The sequence below is a fragment of the Morone saxatilis genome, unplaced genomic scaffold (assembly GCF_004916995.1).
Source record: "Morone saxatilis isolate NCDOM2014 unplaced genomic scaffold, NCSU_SB_2.0 Contig23, whole genome shotgun sequence".
In the NCBI taxonomy this organism is placed as follows: Eukaryota; Metazoa; Chordata; class Actinopteri; family Moronidae; genus Morone; species Morone saxatilis.
In genome coordinates, this window is record NW_023339796.1 from 15,382,957 (window position 1) to 15,395,673 (window position 12,717).

At 41.6% G+C, this 12,717-nt stretch overlaps 1 protein-coding gene across 1 annotated transcript in view; it reads right to left on the reverse strand.

Moving 5' to 3' along the window:
* Positions 1 to 1,163: 1,163 nt before the first annotated feature.
* metap1d (methionyl aminopeptidase type 1D (mitochondrial)) overlaps positions 1,164 to 12,717 on the reverse strand; it is a gene marked incomplete at its 5' end in the record, with an annotated part of 11,884 nt that continues 330 nt past the window's right edge. The window contains 9 exon segments of the mRNA XM_035671412.1: positions 1,164 to 1,615; positions 1,617 to 1,709; positions 1,882 to 1,960; positions 2,037 to 2,084; positions 2,231 to 2,328; positions 2,422 to 2,585; positions 2,693 to 2,735; positions 3,322 to 3,470; positions 3,550 to 3,699. Coding sequence (XP_035527305.1) covers positions 1,585 to 1,615; positions 1,617 to 1,709; positions 1,882 to 1,960; positions 2,037 to 2,084; positions 2,231 to 2,328; positions 2,422 to 2,585; positions 2,693 to 2,735; positions 3,322 to 3,470; positions 3,550 to 3,699 — 855 coding nt within the window.

The window sequence follows — 12,717 nt, forward strand, 5'->3', positions numbered from 1 at the left end:
CACTCACATGCTGCACTCTAATCCAACTTCTGTGTGAATTAACAAACCTGTAATTTGCGCTCTAATCATAGAGAGCAATGTCAGAGATGTTGAGTGCTATTGTAAAAGTAGATGAGGTAAAGAGACAAAGGGTGTTGCGAGATCTTTTGTTCTTTTCTTTATTAAATCCACCTGTAGACAAAAGATATAGACAGAGGAACGGTTAAAGCCCAAAAGGATGTTTCTACACCTGGAAATTACAACGCTGAAGCAGCAATGTGTCTTCAACATGTTCAATCAGTCTTTCATTGAAAACTAAGTGATACTGAAAAGCTCCATGTTAAGCAGTTGATAAACAAGATAACCTCAGGCCTTGACTTTCAACTTTCTCCTGACTTTAACATCAGGAGGCAGGCTTACACTTATTGAGATTGTTTGTCTCCCCCTCTTGATTATGGGCCACAAACACATTTTAGATGGTCAGATGCAGTTGTGCTGTTGTCCATCACAAGTTAATAGAGATAAGGGGGAAAAGCCTGTGCTGGTTGCAACATGCTCCAATATATTAGTGTGTGTGCTGCCATCTACTGGCTATTCAATATGACACCAAAGGACAGATTTCCACTGACATTATTGCCACAGTATCTGATATGCAGTTTGTATTTTATGATTCAAAGGGGTGCAAAAAACGTCTTGACCACATAACTCCAGCTGAGCTCGTATTCAGGACCATAGATACAGTTGAGAACACTGGAATAATGTCTTGTGCAATATTTCTGGGATTTGTTTTATTAGAATTTCTTCAGACTTTTTGCCTTCATATGATAACAACAGCAAAAGCCCACAGGTTGGACCTGAACACGGACCACTGCAGCAAGGACTCAGTCGTGATACAGGGGGCACAAGCTCCAGCAGGTCCTACCATATTTCTGGGATTCAGGGGGTTTATTGAAAATAAGTCAACGAGTTGTTGGGTTTTTCTGATGATTCAGATATTATTTCAGACTAACACTTAAATATTTTCAGCAAAATAAATAAATAACAGTTACATACCATTACTATTGAGAAAGATTTAAAGCTTTCTCGACAGTCATGATATGTAAACTTTAAAGTTTAAAACATTCAGACAATAGTGTAGTGTGGTAAATATTACAGAAAATATAATTGAACAGTTAAATGAAAACTTTGAGGTTGTGTGATTTTATTAAATAATCAGAAGACCTTTTGGTTGGTGGTAAGTCTAACATCCTGGTTTAGACCCTGCTAGTGTTACTCCCATTTAACTGTTACGAATCCCTTCTAGTTCAAATCAAATCACATTTAACTGTCACTGTACTTTCTGTCATAAAGTAAAAAACTGGTCAGCTGCTGATGGGGTAGCAAAAGAACTGACTGAAATGGGTCAAACTGAATATACAGATGCTGCATGTATAATCTCTTGTTAATAATTAAAAGTAAAATAAGAACATTTATTTTTCTTTTTACACAATTTACAGGTAGAAACTGCAGGTTTAAAATAGGTCTATGTGAGTCACTATTTAAGTTCTTGTTCTAACAGTGTCTTTTCCATTATCATAAAAAGTAGTTGTTGATGTAAAGATGGTTCTAACAGTCGATGTGTGGGTCAGCAGTCAGATCCCTTCAGGTCACCGTTGCTCTCTTCTGGCAGTTTGGTGAGAATATCTACTCCGTCAGATGTGATGACCACCGTGTGTTCAAACTGAGCCGACCTGCATCAATGTCAATTTAAAAAAAAACACAGAATGCACATAAAGAGAATTTAAAGGAATAGTTCAACATTTGGGGGAAATATGCTTATTTGAGAGGGAGATGAGAAGACTGCTAGTATTTCTAGGAGCTAGGAGGCACTGTGCTTAGCTTAGCACAAAGACAACCACCTACCTTTTATCATCTGCAGACACTGCGGTCCACTTGTCCTTCAGTATTTTAAACTCTACAGACCCCTCCATCAGTATGGGCTCTATAGAAACAGACAATATCAGCCTCTACACAGCGGCCTCTTAATGTGCAAACAGAAACTGAAAAGGGTAACTCACCTATTGTGAATGCCATGCCCTCATCCATGGTCATGTCATTGTCATTAGCTGAAAAGAAAGAAAAAGAAGATTCTCTTTATTAAATAAAAAGACCTTTTGGCAACATGGTTTCCATATTGCTGTATAAACTCATACAATGACACAGAAAGTATTTTTGAGGCTACCACATCATCTGTCGACAGACCCAAACTTACCATGGTGCCAGATCTCAGGATGGCAATGAAAGTAGGAGCCTATTCCATGTCCAATGAAATAAGGACACACTTGGAAGCCACTGGCATGAGCTATTTCACTGCCGGAAGTACAGAAAATATTAGTTGGAATATTAGAAAAATTAATGTGACTATATGGTACGTAGGTATTCTTTGTGTGTGTTTGTTTCTACCTGATAGTGTTTCCTATAACACAGAGCTGTGCACCCGGCATGCAGGCAGCGATGGCCTCATCTCTGCAAAGCCTGGCAGTTTCTACCAATCGCTGCCCAACCTCATCGACCTCGCCAATCAAGAACGTTTCTGAGGTGTCACCATGGAAACCATCCAAATATACCTATCAGCAATAGGCAGAAGTTAGTGATGGGAGCGGTGTTGCTCTGACTGATCCCATTTGTAGTATTGTGTTTGAGTTTATTTGTGTCTGTTAAGGCATCAACTCACAGTGACATCAATATTGATGATATCTCCATCTTGAAGTTGCCGACTGCAGGAGACGGGCATATAAAAATAAAGTGTACAACTTTTACGTTATAATACAACTAATACAGAACATACTCATAGTACCTCAATTTTTAAATATACAGTACATATTTATATTTTGTATTTATTATATCTACCTTAAAAAAGGACAAATTGCAAAAGGAATTCTGATCCAAAATGATACAGACTCAAAAACTTCTCAACCAAGTTCTTAATTCCAAATGTCTATAGAAAGTTAAAGATTTAAAGATTTCTGTTGCCAACATTAATTTAAGTGCGGTGAAATGTGATTTAACTTTGAGATTCTTTGGACAGAATATATACCATTATATTGAACATTTTATCAACAATGTAGTAAAAACATTTTTCTTCTAAATTAGGCCTCTCTTTATGACACTGTAATACATAAGGCTTGTGAGTTATTTTGAAATTTAAATTATATCAGGTCTGCTGTGGATATTAAAATGCAGTTTATATTGTGGGACACTAAGTGTCACTGTATGAGCACTCTCTCTATGTACGAGGCCCATTCCCATTAGCAGTGATATTCTCTGATCTAAATGTTGAGGGTAGATCTTCTGCACATTTACCTGTCAGGTATGCCATGACAGACCACGTTGTTCACAGATGTACAGACTGATTTGGGGAAACCCCCATATCTGAGAGGGGAGGGGTAGGCATTGTGCTTGATTGTCTCCTGGTGTACGATGAAGTCTATTTCATCTGTTGTCATACCAACCTGGAAACCACAGGTTATAAATGTTAGGCTGTTTTTATGATATAGAAACACACACATTACTTGTAGAGCAGGCTTGTACCTTCAGACTGTGTCCAGCTAGTAGCAGTACATGTCTGGCTAGCTGACATGCTCTAGCAAGGCCTTCAATCTGCTCTTGGCTCTTGATCTCTATGTAGTCTGGCCATTCTGGGACCAGTCTAGTGTCTACGTAGTCAGGCCGCACAATGTGCTACAGTCAGGGAGGAGAGGAAAGACAGGATATGAATGATGGGTCATACAGGGTTTGTTGTTTCAACATGCCTAAACCAAACATGTCTAGACTCTCCAGCAATGACAAAAACAGGTTTACAGAATTCCTTTCCATTTTTCCAGCTGTTCATAGTTGCATGTGCATTAAGGGATTAACAGAGGACTTATCTAGCTATGAACAGTGAGTGAACATGACATGAGACAACAAAACAATTTGTTTTACATGAGTAATTATGTAGATGAAACACCACATTATGTTGAAGATCAAGAATCAAGCGCCATCTACAGCCTGTGTTTGGTTTGTCCGTTCTGGGCTACTGTAGAAACAAAGCGCTTCAACATGGCGGACTCCATTGAAGGAGACCTGCAATGTCTGTAGATAAAAACGCAAGCGATAATCGACTGAGCCCTGCAACAATAAATAAATTGACATAATAAAGTTGACTCCAACGGACCCGGATTATAAAAACCAGTCTGATAAACCAGATAACAGGGTAGTCAACCTCGACATAAAGCAACGCCGGCTAAAAAGACGGGGATAGCTTGGCCTGATAAAGCCTAATGGGCGTTTGATGTGAAGCAAATACATATTAGGCCACCTTTTGGTCTATGGTCCAAGAAAGAGAACAACATGGCGATTATATAGCTTGCAAGACACCAGTAGGCTGAGGTGGGAGACCGCTCGACTCGTTAAGACCAAACCCAAGGGAACTCTCTGCAGAAAAGCCACCGTCAAAGTCCCATTAAGCCCTAACGGAGCAAATACCGAACCGAGGGACATACACAGGAATGAAGTAGAGCGACCGCAACTCATTATTAAACAAATGTTTTTTTAAGGTCACTTCATGTTAATAGGAAAATAAAAATGTACAAACGACAACTACAAAACAATAACTAGCAACCAACAAAAGTTTAAAAGACGTGAAACGAAAACGTCAGGCACAATGTATGTAAACTAAAACTTGTGTTATGTTAGCCATGTGTTACGGTCAGCCGTGTAATCGAGATGACCAAATAATCTACGTACCAGAAATCTAAAGAACGTGAGAAAAACATGGATCAACCCAGCTGGGAATGCCACAACTTAAAAGGCTGGCACCCCATCAACCGCAATAATCACTTGAAATGCGTACGAGTTTCTAGTAACACAAGCCAGCAACATAGCTTAGCGCACATGGACATATTGCACAACTGCTAGTACGGCTTGCCAAAAACAGATATTGAGGCCATCAATACAACCATGTTAAACCACAAGCGCGTTATCAAAGCTTGCCATTACCCGCTGCCTTGATCACAGTATTTGAAACTTTCATACATCTCACGCTGCTTGAACGACAACAACCAAAACGCAAGGCACGCAGATACTACGAGACAGAATGCCAGAGATAGATATAATTAAATAGAAAAGAGGAATACGCCAGCTCTTGATCTTCCAGATTAGGCGGGGAGTTTCGATGTAGAGTGAGGAGCTCTGGCTGGGTTGTAGTAATATAGTCCAACCTGTGTATTAATACATCGGAGTATACCGGTGCTATACTATTTTTTATGTGTAACGCCGAAAAGCTATCATAACACAAATCTAAATCACACACAACAACACATACAAGCGATAATCTCGTGTCAGTGCAGAAATCCCAATGAGAGTAACCATCTTACCCTAACATGAGTAACACACATCCAGTCCATCTACAATCTCATAATCAAAAAATACAAACAAACACATCCTTCCCACATATCTACAAGTACTCGTCTTACATCTATTATGTTAGATTGAATTTTTTTTTTCTCAGTGATCTAACCCGGGCCCGCTATAATCCCTCGCAGATGTAGTGACTTTGGAATTAGATACCGAGAAAGGCTGTTCACTCACAGCCATGAACATCCGTCCCGGAACGCCACAATCCCATTACGTAATCTGTATCTACCTGGAAAGAAAGTGGCAAAATCTCACCAAAGTAGTAACTCGCTCCCCAGCTACCGTAGGCCTTATGGTTACCTGCCTACAAAAAGGCGCCATGGGACAACAAAAATGACAGGCAGGCAAGAGCGAATGCTACACGCTCCATTATGTTTCCGAATTCTCCAACTGCGTGAATATCGGCGACAGTGCCCGTAAAAAACACCAATTACATGTTCTGGACTGAAGATGCGCGAGACCAGCGCGAAGTTGAGAGGGAGACGAAGTGAGTGCGAACAATATGGATGCCCGGAGAGAGGAGAAATGAACGATTGGGAATCGGTTAGTGATGCTGTTTTAGTTTGCCCTAAAAAAGGAGGTCCAAGAGCGAACTAACAAATGGAAGTAAACTGTATGGGTATACAAAAAAAATAGACCTTGTGCATTCCTGCCTTTAAAATTGGGAGAGATATAGAGACAATATCGCGTCCAGACCTCCAGACATAATATAAAAGCTTCGCACACAGCACGTTGAAACGCAAGCGCGCGCGTCTAACCTCTGTTAACTCCCACAGGCCCAAAACGGCCAATTCAATAGAGATCGATGTCACTCCATGAGGGATCCCCTCACGAATACCATCAAGAGTTCTCGTATGAGCACAACGGACACAACTCTCTGCCAACAACCCTCTGTAGAACATTAAAAAAGTACCCGTTAGAAATCCATCTAACAGGCATTTGCAACACTTTTCCATTCAAATTAATTACTTACTTCTTATTTCATTCTCTCATGGGAGGTGGAGCTTAAAGGGCGCAAAACTCAATGAGCTGGCCTCAGAATGAACAGGCGAATGCAAAGCTCCACAAATCTATGGAGACCGAGGAAACCTTCTGAAGGAGGATAATACACAGGGCAACTCACAGGCTGAAGGCATACTTGAGATAAAAAACAATATTCCACCGTTGCCAGAAATCCCGAGACAAAAGCCCGCAAATCGCAATAACGTGGTACATCAGGATAAACCTTGAGGCCCTTACATACGATAATCGAACAATAGTGCAAGATATTCGAATTCGAAGCGTGATATAAGCACAGGAACTCTCGCTGACTTTGATGATCTAAAGGTGAACGCGTTAATAGACACCGCTTTTCTATTAAACCTACATCACCCAAGACTTCGCAGGTGTTTCAACTTACTGGTAGATGATCCAGTGAAACGGCGCCATATCTGCGCTTTGTTACGAGTTAACGAGAGCACGGGAAAGCGAGAGAGGAAGAGCTGTGAAAACCGGCGAGATTTGAGCTGTCGAAACCAACTGAAGCAAATGTTGAAGAGATGTGTTGTTGTCACCATCCAATCCCAATTAATACTCTCTGTCACGATTCGACAGCGCATAGAGCCACCAGGGTTTAGAATTGATAGCATCTTCCGTCCACCTCCCTCATTGGCGAACCTGTTCACAAATCCCTTATTTATCACTATCCAATAATGTCAGCCTGCAGACCCTGCAGTTTTCTTCTTTGTTGTTCTAACCCCCTTAATGACATTCCATGACACATGAATTCCCCCTCATCAGCGGAAAAAATGGAACAGGAATTCGTACACACCTATGTGTTTTTGTCCATGTTCTGCTCCTGGAAGACAAGGATCCTCACGCCACACGTTGTTTTCGGTTTTTAAGGCCATGTCTTTGCAACTACACAACAAATCTGTATTCCCCAGATATTGTCACACCTAGTTTGCCTTATTCTTTTTTTGTGACCTCAGCATTGTGGCACGATTACGTCTACTCGGAAGTCGACCACCTCCCGGTCTGACAGAATCTCTCCCGCCATCATACTCGGAGATCCAAGCAAACAGCAGAGCAGGATGAAGGCTGCAAGGGAGGCCATGAAGATCAGCCCTCAGCCAGAGGACCATGTACAATTCAGCGCAACTAGCCGGAACATGAGACCATGACGCGTACAACCTGCCCTACACCACAGTAGCCGCGCAACTTGCTTCATCTGCTCTGCTGCCGTGTAGATCCCACGCATTAAAAAAGCAGCAGCACTAGGCTACATTTTGATCAACGAACTTCGCCGCGGTCCAATCCTTAGCGGTCGATAACGATTAACAAGATGAATACAAGAACTAGAAGACTTATCTTACCACAGGACACATATCTAGTCGAAAACACACAATTGGACACACACAGGCAGCCGCGCACACACACATCAACACCAATCCTCCTCCCTATACAGATATTTGTGGAGCGAGAGAGAGGTAATCGACAAACATCGCGTCAGTAGACTCCTCGGCGTCTAACCACGTAGGATCATGTCATGCGCAACTAACACCGCGACAGGATAACATGTGTGCCGAAACAGCTCTTATCCCTAACAGTTAGATCAGCAGAGATACTTTCTACGAGCCTAATTTGGAATTGCTTGAGATTGTTCGAGCAGTCCATATGACCGCGCCGTATCGATTCATAGAGATTCACCGACTGATGGATTGCCATACCAGTAAGAGACCTAACTTACAGGGCGACGGGACCAATATAAGTATGAACTGCATGTTTTTAGAGGTATCCACAGCAGCAACTACTAGGATCCATGTAGTAAAATTTCAACACATGATTCAACAAAAGCCTTCAAGTGATAAACTCAGATAGGACACAGTTTCCCTTATATAAGGAAAGAAAAAGGCCATAACATCAAAAAAACGCAAAGATACAATGTTTCCTGGTAACCTATTGTTGATAAATGTTTCACATATGTGTAACTTATCAGTTCAAGTCTATAGGGTTATGGGATGCTAAGAGCCTAATATCAAGAGTTTCTACTCCAATCAAGATAAACCAGTCCGTAAGTGTAAACATCACATAGTACACAGCACTGAATGCAATGCCAATTGACCATGAGCACAGTACTCAATCCAACAACTATATCGGAGGTAGGTAGAAGCCGTTATACATATAGAGAAAGCAATTGTGGAAATTAAGTACAAGCCACATGGATATCGACGAATACTTGTATCACTTGACTCTCTAAAATCGCCCTTTAGAGAATATAATAAAGGACTCAGCATGTTTGTCTCTTGAGAGCATACTGCTATATTGTAAGTAAGATAATACTAATTAGACAAACTGAAAAATAATTACCATGACAAAAATGGTATGGTTGTTCCAGCTGACTGTAATCAAGGCTTTGTGTCACTTAAAGGAACGCCCTTATATAAACAAATTTGATGAGTATTCTGAAAATCTGAGTACAATTCAGCTGTCTTATCTCGGATTTCCAGTTAGTTTATGGCACACAGCTCAATAAAGCTTTTGTAATAAGATTTACCTGACTTAATTAATTGACAATTAGAGGTGCAAGATCGAACATCACCCGCGGGATCAGGAACCAACTTCAAGGCTTGAGAATACAGTACCAACTATCAAACTATTAATCAAGCTACAGAGAGTGCTCCTGAGAGAGTATGAGTTGATAGCCAGTGATTAACCAATGAGTTACTCAGAAATATAATCTTAAACAGATACTCACACGAGCATAAGGAAGCAATACCAGTGCATCTATAAAAGTCAAGCGATCTGAGCGCGGCAACCCTGGAGGTTGCCACTTTTGAAAACGTGTCCTGGCCTGTATCGACGCTGGCTTGTGCTGGAGCAGAAAGGGTGATGTGAAAGAACACTTCTGTGTGGATATGGGAAAGAGCACCGGACCTTGGGGGGAGCTGTGAATCGAGCGCGCGCACGAAAAGACCGGATTGCCTCCTTTTCTCGAGATCGTGCGCAACGACATGCGGAAGTGGAACAGAGTTGGAATCGGAAGCGCCGAAGCGGTCGTCACGAATCAGCTGCAGACTAAGCGCTCAGATTACCCTTTAAGCGAGTGATGAAGGATCGCTGCACGATGGACAGCCGGGTGCAGTTGGTTGATAGGAAAACCAACGGGATCCAGCAGGGAAGATAGTGGACGACAGAGGAGAAAGTGGAGAGAGAGAAGCAAACAGAAACCAATACCGAGCAAGACAAGAGAATGAGACCTAGTTAAAGTAACCAATATAAAAAACATGAAAATGGAGGTCTGTTCAGGAAGGAAAATATACATCACAGTGTTGAAAAAGATGAGGAGAAGACAAGAGGGGATTCACACAACCAGGAATATAATATCAGGGTCAATTAAGTCTAGAGCTTGACGAGTATATATGGTAATACCCTGTAAAACCAGTGGGTACTCAGAGACCAAGGACAGAAATTGAAAGCCTCCTGGCCCAGAGGGCTGGTCTTCCCAAAAGGTAGGTCCTTCACACTTGGCTCCACTTGTGGAACATTGCGAGAACCCCAGATCTAACGTATAACAATTAATGCCACATCAGAACTATGGTGCAAGAACCTGGAACACCAAACATGGTCAAATGCAGTCAGCTTTTACTACCGAGTCTGACCGCGATAACTAGCACTCGAATCACATATGCCCCCTCGGACTGCCCATGACACAAAACATAACACTAGCTCCGATGTCATTTGCGTTAATGAAGGAAAGAGGGTTACAGATAGTACAATAGTGCAAGAGGAAATGGTGACGCACAACACTATTGTTGCCATAAAGGTCGTTTTTTTATTCATGCAGCGCGTTAAAAAGCATAAACAGACCGAAACGCAACATTCAATTCTTCTGTCTACCAGCTAAGAACTAGAATCAACAGTTGAACAGGAGCCATGAGAAGACTCGAGGCGAGGATTCCGAGATATACTACCGAGGGAAATTAGCGCTGCAGCGAAATGACTGCCGATCAGCAGTCATCGCTGAGTATAGCACATAAGATAGACTCAGGACGGTGCGGCGCCCAAAGGCACGACACCCCCCATGTTGTTCCTCGAGCGTTGAGAACGAACGTATCCCACTGCCATGACACCTAGACGTGTACGAGAGGTTCTGTAGAGCTGGGATATGTAAACAATAGAATCCGCCTTCAGCCCCCCTAATATCAACCCTGAGGAGGATATAAGAGAGGAAGGAAGTGTGCAAACAGCAAAAACAAAATGAAATTAAGGTTTGGGGGTGGTTTGGTGAAGGAAATTGGAGGAAGGGAATAAATGACCCTTTGAATTGCAGTGGCCTAGGAAGCAAACCAGCAGAAACAGTTGATGGAGGTTTTCATTGGAAACACAATATAAATTCCTCCCCTTGGCAAACAACCAAAGGTTTTTTAATGCTTACACACATCAGTACACCCCAACCATGTTTCCCTCCATGAATCAAACAGCAGCACAACTCCCCTCCGTTTATCTCCCACAATCCCTCGCCCTTTTGCTTCCCTCCAACCCTCTCCCTCCCCCCTCTCAGCATACAGCACTCAAGATGTTTGGCCCCCAGTCCCACATCAATTTCCGCACCGCCCACAGTAAAGTCCAACTAAGAAGCGGCAATGTGCAGCTATCACTGCGCGTCATGAAGTAAGTGGTGTTTGTAGCCCCAGCCCTTGCAGTAATTGAAACTACAACGGGCCCTTCCGAGGAATAGGTTGAGGTTGATACAGTATTTTGTATATTGCCAATAGCGCCCTATCCAAGGTTTACGGCGAAATATCAAGTGACGTATATGCTATCTCACAGTGGACAACAAGAGGGAATGTGAAATACGGGGAAATATTCTTAAATACAAACACAGAGAGAACGAATTAACAAAAAAAACAAGGAATTTGTAGTAGCGGTGAGTGTTGCTGTGACGGCTTGGAACCTAAAGACAAATTCCAGCCGGAAAACGCACTGACACATGTGATAATAATCAATTCGCTGCGAAGGAAAAGACCAAGCCTAGGATGACGAGTACTGCCCTCTTCTATGAACCTTAAAAGCAATAAGGTTCCCAGATAGACTCACCCCCCGAACAAAGACAGAGTTAAACCGTTTCATTAAAACAATTACTTACAGAAGAATGCGAGTCATGCGGCGATCTACCGAGGCTGTTAACTAAAGCGAGCGGTGCTCTTGAATATGCAGTCTCATGTATCACCAGACTACAGATAAAATTCCACCCATTGTGGCTTAAAAACACTGAGGAGTAAATGATGGCCTAAAATGTTTTTAGGCCCATCGATGGCCACGATAAACCAGCAAAATGTGACAATGGAACCATGAGAGCGGGTGGGCTGTACATGAAACTCCAACACACAACAGTAGATTGTAGATGAGCGGTTTGATCCGCAGAGCAAGACAATAAAGGCCCCTCCACAACCATGTTCTCACAATTCCAGCTTCAAATTATGAAGAGTGGGGCTAGACGTCAACTAGACACAACCAGTTTGTGCGAGTTATGTATGACATGACAGATATTGCCGTTCAAAGCTTAACTTTGTTGTTGGCCTTATCAGTTGAATAAAATGTAAGATTCTTTCTATTAATTCTACCTACAAAAAAAGGTCACATAATATATATTTTGGAATGTTATTCATTAATATTGATGGCGAATACAAACTTGAATGTAACAATGAACTATCTATTAACCCAGAAGAGGCTAAACAAAAATATCTCCCTGGTAGATTCCAAACCTATAAATATCTTCGTCAGTGTACGTAAGCCAGCTATTAGGACACCCTAACCAAAAAACTAATGTATCTAATACAACACCCTGACCAAAGAAACCCCACTTTCTGAATGATTCATGTTCGTTTTTGTTAAAAGACAGAATGTTGTAGGCCGGTTGCAGATCACTTTTAATGAATAATTTGGTTATGAAGGTATCGGGCATTAACCTGGTTAATCTTTAATACAGGAACTTGCAATACAAATACGAGCAAACTTAATAATTAGAGCAGAAAGTATTTAGATGATACAAAAAATGAACCTATTCAAAGAGTGAAAACACTTGAAGCCAACACCCATTGGCGCAAAACAATCAGCCTCCTAGGACTATAACCAAAAATAATATGACTCAACACCCTTATTTCTCTCCAACAAAAACTGAAAGACATGTACCACGGACAAACTATATCTATATAAGGTATCGTGGAAAATCACTAACATCACCATAAAAAATAAAATATAAATTGTGCATAGCTGCGAAAATGATGGAACTGCCAAAATCCTGGAGAACAACAACCCATA